Source organism: Aythya fuligula, chromosome 22 (genome assembly GCF_009819795.1).
Source record: "Aythya fuligula isolate bAytFul2 chromosome 22, bAytFul2.pri, whole genome shotgun sequence".
Taxonomy (NCBI): domain Eukaryota; kingdom Metazoa; phylum Chordata; class Aves; order Anseriformes; family Anatidae; genus Aythya; species Aythya fuligula.
The window spans coordinates 4,311,682-4,327,779 of record NC_045580.1 but is presented as its reverse complement, the minus strand read 5'-3'; the positions used below and the strand labels follow the sequence as shown (position 1 = coordinate 4,327,779).

General features: G+C 41.0%; 1 protein-coding gene across 2 annotated transcripts in view; it reads right to left on the bottom strand.

Moving 5' to 3' along the window:
* ARHGEF12 (Rho guanine nucleotide exchange factor 12) overlaps positions 1–16,098 on the bottom strand; it is a 69,490-nt gene that overhangs the window by 19,971 nt on the left and 33,421 nt on the right. For both annotated transcript variants that reach the window (XM_032201761.1, XM_032201763.1), the window contains 15 exons: positions 10,731–10,829; positions 10,210–10,259; positions 9,322–9,379; positions 8,451–8,629; positions 7,744–7,821; positions 6,983–7,102; positions 6,235–6,369; positions 4,982–5,053; positions 4,112–4,204; positions 3,385–3,495; positions 2,796–2,894; positions 2,120–2,162; positions 1,619–1,724; positions 705–842; positions 193–225 (listed from right to left, as the gene is read on the bottom strand). In XM_032201761.1, the coding sequence (XP_032057652.1) occupies positions 193–225; positions 705–842; positions 1,619–1,724; positions 2,120–2,162; positions 2,796–2,894; positions 3,385–3,495; positions 4,112–4,204; positions 4,982–5,053; positions 6,235–6,369; positions 6,983–7,102; positions 7,744–7,821; positions 8,451–8,629; positions 9,322–9,379; positions 10,210–10,259; positions 10,731–10,829 (1,414 nt within the window). The remainder of the gene's footprint in view (positions 1–192; positions 226–704; positions 843–1,618; positions 1,725–2,119; positions 2,163–2,795; positions 2,895–3,384; positions 3,496–4,111; positions 4,205–4,981; positions 5,054–6,234; positions 6,370–6,982; positions 7,103–7,743; positions 7,822–8,450; positions 8,630–9,321; positions 9,380–10,209; positions 10,260–10,730; positions 10,830–16,098) is intronic.

Genomic DNA, 16,098 nt, shown 5'->3' with positions numbered 1-16,098 from the left:
TCACAACAAGAAGAGGTTGGAAACAAAAGATTGATACTTCAAGTTAATTATGCCAGCAGATTTAGAAAATGAGAGTTTGGAGCCATGGCCAGCAGAGGGCTGCCTTGTTCTGTTCAGCAAAGACAGAGCCAGCAGAGCAAGCATCAGCAACGGGGTTCCTACTTCAGACTAAGCCCACACAACTTCTATTACCTCTTTTCTTCCTCCAAAGGCTGAGATGTCATCCTAAAAACAAGAGAGAATGTAAAAAGGAAACAATAAACTAACTATTAACAGGCAGTCATATCCACCCAGAGTGTCAGCAGTAGTGTTCAAAGCGTTTTTTGGCATATACAAAAGCCCCCGGAAACAAAAATGTAGTAAAAAAAAAAAAAAAAAAAAAAAAAAAAAAAAACAGGTTATGAAACTACAGGTTTCTACAACCCAGAAGAAGAACCCTGACCTAACAATGCACGAAACAACAAAAGCATGCATGCCTCTGCTATCTGAACATTAGCCTCCCTTAAAAAGATATATGGATTTCAGCTAAATATTAACATATTTTTCGCTATCATTACTGAAATATACTTTGGTAGCAAAATGGGGAAGCAATATAAATGTAGTGGTGTAAAATTACTTTTAGTTACTAATTCCTTTGCTCTGCTGCTGTAAGATTCAGGGTGCAACAGTTTTAACCTCCCACAATTATGATTGCTGATACTCACAAGACTTCCTCAATTTTGGCAATAATCTGTTCTGCACATGCTCTTTCCTTCTCCACCGCGTTCCGATCACGAACCCGTTCTGCATCCAGCTTGGTCAGCTCTCCTTCTGCCAGGGTCAATCCCATACTACGTTTCTGCCTGAAACACAGAGGGAAACAGCACTTGAAACTGAGTAGTGACTTGTAACAAGGGAAGGCAACCTCTTGACATTCAGAATGTCAAGCAAGTTGCGTTATTGGTTTCTGAATAAGAAAGGAGGGGTCACCACAGTTCTCCATAACATTTGCATTCACTGTAAAATAAAGCTAATAAAGTTGTATGATATTTATTAAGAGAGGTAGCCATGGCAATGGTCAAACAAAAGTGGCTGTTCTTTTTGCAGTATCCCAAGTTGTACATTTGAAGCATCTACTTGAACTGAGACACTTTTAACTGTGGAAAAGTCCATTATCTCTTTTGCTACAGCATCTCATGTTGGCACAGAATGCTCGCAACTGTATACAAAAGGGCATATTAATTATTAAATTCTACCATATGCTCATGACAGCTCTCTAAAGTGGATTATTTCTTGTCCAAAGGAGAGCAAAAATAAAATGATATAAACTGATTACAAACATGCTTAGGAAGAAAGATTCATGTAATATCACCTAAGTAATAATATTCTGAAATTACCTAAAATAACCTCTAGGAATAAATAAACGAATCTCTAACAAAGATCTTGCAAAGAACTACTTGCAGCACAGTGTCAGAAAACATTCAAGTGTTGATCAGGGTGACCCTGTATGCCCTGTTGCCATCTTCCTGTTCAGTCCGAGATGAATTACTACATTCCTTGAGTTTGGACTTCCCCCTTAATGGACACGTTGACTGAGGGCAGGTATGAATTTAACTAAAACTGCACAGGCAACTGTTACCTGAAGTCTTCCAGATTCCTTTGAACTTCTGGACAAACTTTATCTTGCATAGTTTGTATATAGTGGCGATGAAGCTCTTCAGGAATGAGCTCTGGCCTTCTTTTGTCTGCAAGCCAGAAGAGAAAGTTAACAGATTATTCTTTTGAGAACAGCAATAGTCCACGCTACCTTAGAATAAAGTCATTCATACACATCTTTAACCCATCCAAGAGTACCCTTTTGCCTTTCACTTACTGATAATATGAATTTTAGAGCATCTGTAAACAGATTTAGTCACATCCAGTATTAGACTAAAAAATAGACATGTCAATGTGGCCAGTGCATCTCACTATTAATGAACATATTACAATATGCATAATGCCCTCTGTAAGAAACAAATATTTATTTGTCTCTTCCTGTAAACATGTGATAACGTCTATCCAAAGTAATCCCAAGCGCATTTTAGAAATTTCCTTGGACTGCCTCCAACAGTAGAAGCTGCAGAAGTAGACAGTGACTTACCTAGATCTACAGAGATTTCATCTGGAACTGGAACTTTAAGGTTCTGTAAAAAGAAAAAAAAATGGAAAGACATTAAAAAAAAGACTGGGGGAACATACACAACAAACAGCACCCCACTTAAACACAACACATACAATACAATCCCCTTAAAAAACAAAACCTACAACCTGAACACCTAAAGTTATCATGAGGGAGGCTCCCATCTTGAATATGTATTATATTACACAAATATGTATTATATTACACAATTATTTCATCTAAGCATGTGATACTAGCTGCTGCTACACTATGTGGTAGTCTATGATGGTATAGAAGCTTCGCAGGCTTTCCATCAAACATACAAAATGGCCCAATCCTTGCCACATCAATATACGCAGCGGTTATTAACAAAAAGGGAATGTAGAACACCTAACGCTAGCTTACACATCACAGAAATACTTCTATCAGACAATGCATTCTCTGTGACATACAGACTTAACCAGGCATCTGAGCCTATTTATCATTTATTTTGCCGTATTTAGTGGTATCATTTTAAACTAAAGGAAAAACAAAAAACCACTATTGATTCTGGAGGACTTATATAACTCCTGAGTTTCTTCCAGTTCAGGAGAACAGAGAATGGTAAAAGTCAACTCCCTGAATACACTTGAAAACGAGAGAAAGATCTGGAACTTACTGCAGTTCGGTCCAAGAAGAACTGGTAAAATTCAAGAAAGACACGCCGAGTCTCTTTGGAGTTGGTCTGCTTGTACAGGTCTGTGTAAAGGTAGCACAACTGTGGGAAAGAGGAGAAGAAATTAAGGGATACCATGAGAACTCTTCTAACACACCAAACTCAAATCTTCCTTTGCTCTATTTCAAAGAATTCAGCATTGCTGGATTGAGAGACTTCCTAGATACCCTCAGCCACCTACACTGCACAGGTAACCTCATCACTGACCCTGTAATCAGTGGAGGAGGGAAGGGAAAAGAGAGATGGAAATCAGACCTTCCCTGTAGGTAACTAATCCCACTACCTTAGGCTGGAATTAAATGCTTTCTAGAGCTAAATATTCATTTGTAAACAGCTGAATGTAAGGGAGACAGTCCTCTTTGCCCTTCTCTTCCTTTATCTGAAACACCCTCATGCCTGCACAGGACCTGTATTTCTCTCCTTGCTGATCCAGCAGTGTGACTGGCGATGCTACACAAGAACAAGGAGATCCTGAAGTATTCGGGTTAAGACTACAAATTTTGGCCACAAAAACAAGTCCAGAACATCTTACCAATGCTGCAGGGTCAAACTGGGACACCACATGATGCAGAAGAACAGCAAGGTGAGCTGGGCGAGACTTCAGGAGCTCAATGTTTTGGAAACAGCTGCACTGTCCATTAATCTGCAGAGATACAAGGAAACTATTTGAATTATTCAAGAAAGCTACCTTGCAAAAAATAACAAGCTTCTTCCTACAGCTTAGCTCCTCATTTGTTTAATTAAAATAAAAACTGAAAAATTCCAGAGCCTTTGCAATGCCATTCTAACATCCCAGGAAGAGTTTACAATGGGAATATTTCTTTTAAATACACCCCTGTACACTGACTACAATATAATGACATATAGCTCGGAGCAAAGGAGAGCTAAAATAACTCAGAATAAGTATGTCAAAAGCCATAGCAGCTATACTGCTGTGACAATAATGCAGAACTGTTAATAGAAACTTAATAAACGAAATTGAATCAAATAAGGCAAATGAATTTCTAAAAAGCTTGAAGTTGTAAGAAGAAAGAGTAACAGAAAGAATCAAAGACGGCATATTGTCATAAAATCCCCAAGTGTTACTACTTGGTATGATCAGCAGTAATGAGAATCATATGCCTTAATTCTTAATTCGCCACATGAAAACTGTTAAATAAAAAGAAGCAATGGAGTCCTTGCAGTTTAGGCACAGAAAAAAACATAATTCTGGTTGAAGTAGGGAGAAGGGGTGGCTGAGGGCTAAAAGTCATTCCCACCTGCTCCTGCTCAGTGTCAAAGTCATCATCCTCTGCTCCAATGATCTGAGGCCCGATGCGGGACGAAGGACTTCCAACACTTGACTGAGAATCCTGGGATGAGTCAGAAATGTGAGAAGGGAAGGATGAAAAGTACAGCTCTATTAGTGTCTTGGAACAGTAAACTTTCTTTACCTAGTCAAAAATATTACCATCACTTTAATTCTTCTTTTCAAATTGCAAAAGAAACCCATGTGCCTTTATTCAACCTTGTCCGAGTTTATAGTTGCGAGATCCCCTTTGGAATATTTCTCCCAAGTTGGAAGCATTCAGAAATGTCAAATCAGATGACTCAAAACCAATTGCATCATCTGCAGACTTCTGAGTACATTAAACATGGAGCATATGACAAATGACAGCTTTGTACAAATGGAGAAATATGACTACAGAAAGTCATGCAAATGAAGGAAAAATACTTCAGAAGTCATCCTGTGAAAGACAGCAGTACTTTCAGATAGCTCAGAACTTCGTCTACGTTCCACTTTTATCCATTCTTGAGGCCATCCCTGATAATACCAGCCTTATAATTACTTGAATATCCTAAAGACTGGTTTTCATTTAGGGTTGGACTCAAGGAATAAAACATGTACAACAGCTATTTTAGGTCCAGCTGTTTTACTGCTGATTATCTATTTCTCGTCTCTAAATGGGCCTGCTCTTAAGCTCCATAAACATTTATTCAGCTAATTAACATTCCCTGCACAATTTTAATTGCATTTCATTTTCTAAAGCTAAGTTTATGTGTGCTTCATCTAGAAAGCGGGGGAAAACAAGATGTTAATAGGCCCATTACAGGAGATGCTGTCGTTATTTTTTATGGTTTGGACTCACAGTATCTTGAACCTCAGTCTTCTCTGGGCTCTCATCCAGATAAACCCGCTCCTTCAGGCCACTGCGAGGACTCTGGGGAAGAAGAAAGTAACTACTAGTGGGCTAGTAACCTCCCTCCACCTCCTGGCAATCCTCTTTCTCATGTAGCCCTGCAGACATTTGGCTTTATTGGCAAAAAGCATGAGCTGTTGGCTCATCTTCAGTGTGCCCACAGTAATAACCAAGGCTTTGCAGCTGGGCTACCACTCAGCTGTTGGTTCCCAGCCTGTATTGCTGCATGCAGTTATTTCACCCTAACTGTAGAACTCTGAACTCCATGAATTTCGAGAGCTTTCCATTACCCCCAGTCCTTAAGCTTCTCGGCGTCACTTTGGATTGAAATGCTTGCAAGTTTGGTGTGTCAACCACCTCCAGTGATCACTTATCATCAACTCTGACAGAATTAAGGAAGACAGCTACGAATTCTATTCTGCATTTATTATATACAAACACGAGTGACATTTAGTCAGATTTGGAGTTGGTGAGGGAGTGTTTCAAAATAGAGTCATCTGTGCTCATGTTTTGGAGGCACATCTGACCCATCTTCCTCTCCCTTCCAACTGCTCGTACAGATTTAGCTCCCACCTCCATAAGTTAAACAACAAACTTAGGCCAAAGTGCGAGTAAAGAGTCTCAATTCCTCTGCGCTAATCAGATAGCAGCTTAATTAAGGATTAGGTGCTAAGGCACTGCAATAAGGAGACCATACGAGCACACAGATTGATAAGTGATGAGTGAACAGACTAGGAGTATTTACTGTTGGCAATAATTGAAGCTTATTTGGTAAAAGTAAGGCTCTTCCTCACTTTCATGGCAACTTGCCCAGTGACTGGATCTGAGTCACAGCTACCGCAATTGGAACATTAACATGCTCTTAAAAGATACTCTAATTGGCATCTCTCAGTTTTGAGAAAGATGCTGGCATCCATCTTTCTTTGTCTGGTTACAGGGAGTGTGCCAGGAAAATCTAATCCTGGATGAAAACCCAAAACCCACACTATTTATTTCTCAGTCCCTAATGGAAAACCAATATAGTATGCTTCCCCAGGGAAATATTTTTGGTGTGTATTTAGAAGCCTACTCTAGTAATACACACCTTTACTGAGACACTACAGATCTATAATACACAGAACAATACAAACTTAAACAATCTGCACAAGAAAACCAAACCTAAGAGGTATAGAGACAAAGTCATGGTGTCATTCAGTACTCACATCAGCTATGTCACTGTTTGGTCGGGACGGGCTGTCACTGCTGTAATCTAGTTTGCACAGACCATCCCCACTCTCTGCCTCCACTTCACTGATCTGCAGCGATTCTGTCACTGACCTGGAGGACAAAACTCCATCCTAAAAAGATAAAAGTGAGTTGGGAGCAGCACAGAGCAAGTAAAATATTTCAAGAGACTGTTATACTCAAACACTAGCTCTTTTAAAACCTAGACAGCCCACATTATTTATTAAACTTCCTTCATGTATTTTTAAAAAGTTGCAATGTTCTTCTAAGAGAAGACAATAGAAAATCACACCAAATTTTCAGGACTTATAACCTTAAAGGCAGAGAAAAAAAGAGGAAAAATAATACAACTTTAAAAAGGAAAAAAAAAAAGCTGGTTTTAAGCCTCCAGTAATTTATTCTTCATGGCAAGAATGACTACAGAGGGTTCTGCTAGGTTGTATTGACAAAATAATATACCTCACAATTTGCACTTACTGCTTTAAAAGCAGTTCTTCATAGATTGTCTGGAAGTTCATTGTAAAGTCCACTTCATATACTGCCATTCCACTGTATTACTTGACAGCTTCTGCCAGCCTAATTACCAGTCTCAACTCTAGAGGGTGCAATCTGGCTGTACAAGCACTGAAGAGCGTGGCAGGGAACTCCTGCTTGCCCAGAACACCATCATCCCCCAAGAATTTTCAACCAGAACATACCACAGAGAAGCCTGACACATTGTGTTACCTGAGTACAGCCTGTGGCTTTGGACAGCTGCTCCTGCAGCTGAGTAATGTGCTTCTTTGTTTCCTGTATCTCTTTGAGCAGTCGTGAGCTGGACGATCGGCTGTACTCTTCTTGCAGAGACTGAAAAGTAATTTTATGAGCTTTCATCACTCAGTATCTGCTCAATATCAAAGCTTACAACTAATCTTAGCCTACTACTAATCTTCATTCCATTAACACATCTAAAATAAGAAACAGCACCTTTGCACACCTACTGTCATATCAGATAACTGCTATGGAATGTGTGTTTTATCCAGCTCTCCTCTGCCTCGTGCCATATGAAAATAACTCCATTCTAGAGATTTACCAAATTAATCACAACCGCATCGAGCATAGAGCTGAAGACACAATAACTCAGCACCACCAAGGAGCACAGGGCCAATTGTTGCTCCCAGTGAGAAATGACTCACTCTCAGTTAGTCAAAGATGCTTACATGTCCTAGGATTAGACCAGATTGACTGGGTTTTACGTTTCCACTTAAACTACCACTTTTTTTTTTTTCTCCAGTCCTGTCAAAGATTAAAAATTCAAGAGTTGACCAGTCCAAGCAATTAGACAGATCTCTGATGCTAGGCCAGTATATAGAAAAGCTAAACTAAAACACAAGCCACGCAAAGGAATGCTGAATAAGCTACTTAATAGTGATTCAACAACCCATCTTTTTAATTCGCATCAGCCCCTTCCCTCCACCTCTCCTGCATGCATGCAACAACTCCAGTACCTGCAGCCGCTCCTGCTCTTTCTGTAGCATCTTTCTCAGAATCTCCACCTTCTGGTTGTGGACAATATTATTCTCCTCCTAGAAAATATGGAGAAATTAAGGGTCCATTTTTTTGGTGGAACTGTAAGGAGTGAAGGAAGATAAGGAAAATGGATATGGCTGCTTTCTGCCTACTTCTTAAACATGGGCCCAGAAAAAGACCAACAAAAGGCAATTCAAGTTTCTGCAAACCCTATCCTACATAGAATGTAATCACTCACTCCTACTTTTGAACATAGCTATCTATGTTAAACAAAAAGGAAAGAAAGAAAGAAAGAAAGAAGGAAGGAAAGAGGTAAAGAAAGGAAAAAAAAAGTGTCTTTGCTTTCCTTACTCTTGTCATGTCTGCATGTCTTACAGTCCAATTTTTAATAGAAATTACAGAATACCTGGCTTTGAGCAGACACTGTGTCAACTCACACCATACAAACTGCAGCCTGTCTCAAAGACAACCTATGAATAACCTCTCAACTCTCTTTGCATTATCTCAGCATTTCCTTGCAATATGTTTTTTCCCATGTGATTAAATGCCCACTGGGTGGCCAGACAAATACTGTAATTCCAATTTATTATTTGTGCAAGAAGCTCAAAACAATTCCTTTGAGAAAAATGACTACATTTTTTCCACTGCTGAACTGGTTCTTTGGAAAGAGTACTTTAGATCTTACCCCCATAAGCACTGGGCTAGTAATCCTTTCTGTATTTCCTGATGTGCCAGGCGAATGGGGCGATGTCATGACGGGACACATATGCCCAAACGCTGCCAGATCCACTTCAGACTCAGCCAAGGGAATCTGGGGCGACCCTGGTGGGCGCCCCTGAACAGTGAGAGCTACATAGGAACCCGCTGCAGGGAGAAGAAGAAGAAGACACATTTCAGACACACTTGCAGATTGCTAAGGTTCTCACCCCTAGAGACACAACTCAGACCATTCTTCATTTGTTCACTCTTCGCACCGCTGAGCACTGTCAGCTCAGTTTTAGAGATCTCTATTTAAATATCAGGTAATCCAAAACATTTCATGATAGCCAACCTTAATGAAAATGCAGGGCAATTTCTAATCTACCAGGTTACATTTACAGTATGCATAGGCTCACACCACAAAATAAACTGTGCTGGGGTGGAAGGAACTGCTAACGCTTTCTTCATAGTACAAGAAAATCAACCAGGAATTCACTTATTTGGAAATGTCAGGACTTTGTAAGCAACTTAAAGTAATCTGCATTAACAGTGCCTGAATAGCTGTGGCATTTCAGGTGAAATCAAAATTGGAAGATGCATGGGCAAGGCTTGATGGTAATTTCAAACACCAAGCAAAGGAGAAACTACAGGAGCATGGATCAGCTCAAGTCCAAGAAGTCGAAATTAGCCCATGTTTCACTTCACTGCCTGTTTTACACACACCCTTTATCTCTCAGCATGGGATGTGATTGTCCTTGTCACTTGATAGCTGAATCAATCATCGAGCCTTTAGAATTATGCTTTTCATGCTTTTTCAAGGAGCACAGTGATGAAAATAGCAACATGCCTTTACTTACACTTGATCAGCTTTACCACCTCCAAATGGTTTGAGTGTGTTACAAGAGTGCCATTCACCTGGGGATATGAGAGAGAAAGTAAACACTGGTTAGCTCCTGATTTCTAACCAAGGAAAAAATCCCACTGGGTCCCCACACACTACACAATAAGCAATGTAATAGAACAAGCAACAGTATTTTTTTCCTCTCATCTCTATTACTATGACTTTCAAGACACTAACAGAGAAACAATTTGTCCCTCTAAGTTTATCTCAGCGAGCAGAGCTCTACAAAAAGAAAGGCATACACACGTACCAAAGAAAAACAAGCAACCAAACGTGAGAAAGCAACCCACCTCCGACTGGGCAGAAGGACATTCAGGGTAGTTAACTTTATCCATTAATTTATATGCTTGGTTGAAATCCCAGCTCTATCTGTGTCAAAGCGGCTCTAGCACAGCCATCATTTTGCAGCACTGATTTAGATAATCATTTTAGCTAATGACTTGATTTCTTAGTTGTTTGGGACTAAAAGAGAACACTGATTGGGGTGCAGTTATGTGAGTAACAATAAAATCCAAGACAATTATTTATCTGCAGGTAATTATCAGTCACACACTGCTCCTCTCCCGTGATACCTCTATTTCTCTGTACATGTGATAACTGAACCTTGTAGGATGCTGAACTTGCCAATGAGGTTCTGAAATAAGAGTGATCCAAAACAAAACTAACATTCAGCAGTGGGCTTTCAGTGGTTACTGTACATGCCCAGAACAGGGAAACGCAGACCATTCCTCTATCCCACAGGCAAAAAGCAAACATCAGTGCAGAGCCTTCAATGACCTTCTTTCAGGGAAAGAGCTCATTTAATACAAAGGATCTGTTTCTTGGATGATGTGAATGCCCTTACCTTGATAATTCTATCACCTGTTTGCACTCCGGCCCGCATGGCTGCTCCATCTACAGAGGCAAGAAACCATTTAGTTCCAATTTCAATACAAATCATCCAAACCAAAAACAGCTGAAGCACTTCTGTAGTTCCATGCAAAGCTACTTCCCACACTCACCCAAGCTTCTTCTTTCTTTGTCAGATTAACATCTCTGAGTATCTACACTAAAGTAGTTCTGTTCCCGTTTTGTAGTGGCTAGGCTAAACCACAATCCACCTCTATACCAGGCATAAACTTAGTTCCCTTCAATTGCAAGAGGTCAGTTTCCATTTCCATCAGACACAGGAGGTTCACTGCATCCCAGCAGTGTGACACTCTTTGTCCTTGCACATCTCTTCCCAAATTTGTGATAGCTACAGCCATCCCACCCATAAGGAAAGAATTTGGAGTTTTCTACTCCAACTCGTGCACATATTTCTTTGATTCACACGAAAACCCTCTAGGCTGCTCTCTGGCTAGCATATTTAGCATGTCTGCTTACCTTCTTTGACGGACTGCACGAAGACTGGATTGTCTCCGCTGACTGTCAGCCCAAATCCATTTTCATCCCGTTGGATAATAACACACCGCTGAACAAGACCTGCATAAGAAAGGTGGGGAAAGGGCAGAAGAAAGAGAAGGAGAGAAATACAAAGAGACACAAGCTAGGCATCAGTCCAAAACCTTATCCTCCTAGATAATCACAGAGCACTGAAAGAAACTGGTACAAGACAACAGAGGGAAAAATATATGAGAGACAGAAACAGGGCAGCAGTCCAGAAACAGATAGGAATGTCAAGACAGGTCAAGCTTATTGCTTCAGTTACACAAAACAGAGATATACAACAGCAGAGATGCGGACAGCTCTGGCACATCAGACACAACTTGAGGTAAAAGCAGCTTGTAAAGAGGAGCAGCAGTGTCCACGAACCAATGAGCACAATTTCCCTCTGTCCGTATCAATAGGTCTTCAAAGAGCAGCATGGGGCTGTCATGTTCCCGTACACCATCAAAAGCACCAAATGATTTTTACAAGCTACTTTTAATAAATAAATAACCGGGTTACAAAGCTCTCAAACTAGCATAAATGGCTTGCGCTAATACTGAAAAATCAGCTTGTGCTGATACTAGAAAAACCTCATCTCAGGGCACCTTCTGTTCCAGGTGAGAATATTCAAGAGAAGCAGATCAGTAGCAGTAACAAAGCACGAGCCACGTGTGCTACACTTAACTAGTCTTCTGAAATCAAGACCGTGCTTCCCACTGAGCTATTACTGGGCTAAGTACTGGGCCAAAATCCCAGGAGATGTGAGTTTGAATCTGCTCCTCCTCTAACTTGCTGTGTGACATCAAAGGCAAATTGTCTTTTGTTTTCCCAGGAATCCTCAGCACGCTGTGAACATTAATAGCCAGCAGAGACAGATGTCCTCAGGAGGTGCAGCACTTTGAGAAGGTGAAGTGCTAGACAGAATCACAGAACCATCCGTGTTGGAAAAGACCTCTACGATCATCTAGTCCAATAGCTATGTCTACTGTTCACCTGAAAATGAAACAAGGAAAAAAAAGGGGAAAAAAAGCAGCAGCCCCAGCATATTCCTTGCAGAGCACTTCCCTAAGAGCAGCTGCAAAAGCCTACCACAATGGAGCCTTTATCTTGAAAAGCAACTTTAGGAACTCTGCAAAATGCTTCAAGGATGTTTTTTTATTTACATAGCAGAAACCACTAGCTACTAAACATCAGCCTGCTTTCTAACAGCTTGCTTTGCTGCTTCATTTCTGAAGCCACATCAGGCGAAATTCTGACACCAGCATCTCGAGAAAGACTTGGAGTCCTCCTCCACATCAGCTGCCAAAATTGCAGCAGTGTCGTTTAGCGTGGAGGGGGCAAAGGAAATTGAGAAGATGCTGCCCCAGCAAAGCTGCCTTTGCTGGAATCATTTTCAAGGAATGAATTGGAAGAGACCGTGGAGTCACATCCATGCTTTAAATCACTCTCGTACCAGCACAGCTCCTTTTATGTCTCTGGAGCAACTCCTAATGGAAATGAGGAGCCTCAAGTGCAAACACTGTCCACCCAGTCAGCCCTGTTCTCCTTGAGTGTGGCATACATGGAGACAGGTGTGGGAGCGGTGGAAAAGGTTGCTTTCCAGCACTTCTCCAGCCATCTGGTCACAGAATCCCATCCCGCTAACTCCCCTTGTGCTGATAAAGGAGAAACAAATTACTCCATCCGCAGCAATCCGCAGTAAATTGATGGAATGGATGCAAGGGGAAAGCAGACAAGAGGAAAAAAAAAAACACCACCTTTCACACCCTCTTTATATGCTCAAGTGAAAGAACATGCCTCTCCCTTTTGTACCTCCCATTTTTCTATATGACCAAGCTTCTTCAAGTCTCACTTCACAAGAATGATGCCCCAGGGCGGGGTGTGGGAAAGAGAACATATGCTATTTCATAAAAACAGCTCGTTTTCAACCTTGCTGCCAGACGTGCAGGTTTTATGAGTAAGGCACTAACTAATCTTTTGACTCATAAGAACTTTCCTTGCTTAAAGGCACAGCATAGCCCTGTGTACTCGCTGCTCTTCCACGGAATTTCTCTCTTTACCAGCACCAACAACCTTTGGATCTAGGCTACTGATAAGCTCCCTCCCGGAATTAACGTGATGCCAACGCAGAGGCAGTGCGTTAGGAGATGCAACAAAAGCTGGCCTTGCTGAGTATGACTTCAGTTCTAGGAATGATCGAATTAACCAGTTTCAAACCACAGGTCTCAATTCGACCCAAGACCGCCTTTTAATTTTACAATGGGGAGGTAACAGAAATTAGGTAACAGAACCCAAATTATTCCAGGATTGCCTTTTCCCTGTATTTGTTCACCTCAGATCAGAAATAAGCACTTAGCCCTTTCCCTAACATGATATAAAAGGGTCTAACACAAAATAGCGAGGACCACACAGGCCAGCTGAGACACCATGCTTGATGGAGATACGCAGCAGCTTTACGGTGATTTTAATGAATGTGAAAGTTTTCTGAAGGTACCGCTGCCTGCAGAACCAGGGCAGCTTCAACAGCAGTGCCAGGCTGAGGCAGGTAACCCAAAAAGAGCAGCTTCCAGTGCTCTGCTGTGGGGACAGAGCCACACAGGACCTCCCCAGCAAACCCGTCATTCGCTCACTTGTGTTCTTTCTGTATAAAACACATTCCACCTGAAATCTGCTTCGTGGGGGAACTTTAAGAGCAGAGCTGTGGTGTTTTCACCACCCAGATCTGGTACCTTGAGCACCTCAGTAGACACTCCGGAATGGCACAAACCACCCAGAGCCCACTGACACACACCGTGAGGTTTTCAGCAGCTGTTACTGCCATGCCTCGATATCACAAGTACCTCCAGGAACTCGTGCTTTAAAACACTGAGCAGCAACTTCACCCTCTTCAAGTAAAGTCTACGAGGTCGGTGCAACACCGAAGAGCCCACGTTAGCAAGTGGCAATCAGCTTTTGGTGCACAATTCATTCATTCCTTGCCTGGGTGTTCCAATTCTCAGTGTTTTCTGGATGGAAATCATGAGTCTTTCTTTTTGAAGAACCTTACCAAGGTATTTCATTTTTTTTCCAGCTGAAGCTTAAGAAAAGTTACAAGGTCAAAGGAACTCATCATTGACAACATTCAAATCAAACCAATAATTATCTTAGTCCCATATTCACTTTCACATGACAGTATCTTGACATAAGGAAACATCACCGTGACTGTGTTTTAAGTACAGAAAAAAAAAAAAAAATCAGACATTTGTATTTTGAGTGGATTCATAACATTTTGTAGAAGAAAAAGAAATCTTAAAAATCCTTTTTCATCTTCATGCATATTGCAATTCCCCAAACTTGTTTGTTACTCAAGCCATGAGTGCAGCAAAGCAGCTAACTGCATTAGCTGCTACTAGCTGTAGTTAGAGGTTTAAGATTAGAAGTGGAATTAGAGGAAAAACTAAAACTATCAGGTCTTCAATAGGTGGCACTATTCCCTCCGAGACGTTGTGGCCACTTCTCCAGCCCCCTTACAAGTGAGCCTGTTGGGTAGCAGGAAAGGGTAAAGTCCCAGCCTCTCAAGGTCACTTACACATGGTGGTGAAAACGACTGTCTGAACAGTCCCAACAGGGACATTTTCAATGTCCATGAACTTCTTCAGTTAAGAGACCATTCATCTTCTTCTCTACGGATCCTAAATATTTTGAAGCTATTCAGTTAAATACGAAATTTCAATTCCCCAGCAGGGCATAACAAATACAGCAGGAGTTTGTTCTGAAAACCTAACTCACAAGAGAGAATGGAGCCATGAATTACATCTCCCATAACATAATGGGGCTTTTCCTCTGATCAAACTGTGTGGGACACTGCACGGGAGGAGCCTCGTGAACTCTAACCTCCCTGGAGGCATGAGGCCACAATGGGAAAATGCAATTTAATATAGTGATTTGAAATGAATCATTCAATAAACAAAAACAAACTCCTTGGGGTTTTGAGACTGTCCAACTGTTTCACTTCAGTTGGGAGGCTTTATTTCCATCAAAGATTTCCAGAAACCCTGCTCCACAAAATAAATAAAACTATCGGCTTTTATAACGGCAATTTCTCATCGGATGAAATTCTGCATTTCACTTCATTCGAGTTATCACCATGTTCTTCATACCAAATGACATATTTGCAGCATTCTTCAGATTCTTCCACTAACTTGGTAACAGAAGTCATGTAAAGCCTGAGCAGAAACTGTCCTGTTGGAAATTACTGCAGCATATAATGTCCTGATAAGGCTGCTAATAACAATGGCACTGAAAACCATTCATAAAACAAAGCTTGGTAACCTTTCTAGAAGAAAAGAACAATGTATTTTAACCATTAAAAATAGGACTATCTGCTCCCATGGCAACGACACATTCAATCCCTGTGGTCGAGTGCCCCTTGCACTCCGAGCCGTTTCTGGCTATTATAAGGGGAGCGATGAGGGGCTCCCCAGAGTCCTTTTAAGAGGCTGGAAAAATGGTCACAGCATAAAGACACAAGGCTGACAAGAACTGCGAGGAACAAAACAGGAAGAGTAAGGACAGATTCTGCAGGGTTCGATTTAAACACACGTCAACAGGGGCAAAATCTGGATTTGCAAAGCAAAAAAAACTAAAAACCTGCCCCAAAGTTGGAGGCAATATGTGGAAGAGTATGCAGAATCGGAGTCAGAAACTTATGATTAGTAAATATAAAGGAAGGTATCTTTAGGGAGCAAGTAACCAATATCTAACCTCTCACCCTCAAAGCTATAATCAATTTTCAAGTTTGTTTAAGAGATGGGAATTCTATTTCAAGGAAGAGGTGTCAAGCATTGTGGATGGTTATAGCACTAATTAGTTAATTACAGCATACCTGAAATTACACTCAATCTCTCTTCTCATCAGCTAGACCTTGTTGAGTACACAGATACGAGATGGTTGGATTTATGGGAGAAAATACCTCCCTCTAAGTTTGATACAGCTATAAATCAACTTCTGTCTATCAGAACAATTTCCCTACCTAACCACTCTCCCCAGCCAAGCCACTTATATTCTTTGAATTCTGGCCTATTGCTCCTTAATTAAGAATTTTGAGAGGTAAGAACAAACACACAGAGCCACACCTCCTTTTTCTGCTGTCATTCAAGACTTTTCTATTAGTCACCTTCCAAGGGCTAGCCAAAAAAGAGCCAGTTACCATCCAGTCACCGGCAAGAAAAATATCAGTACAGTATTTCCACTTGCAGGTCTTTAAATATTTTGGTCCCTTCCAAAGCAAACAGCAAAGCTCTCTACACATACCACAGAACCTGGGAAAAGGAGAGGGTAGAGA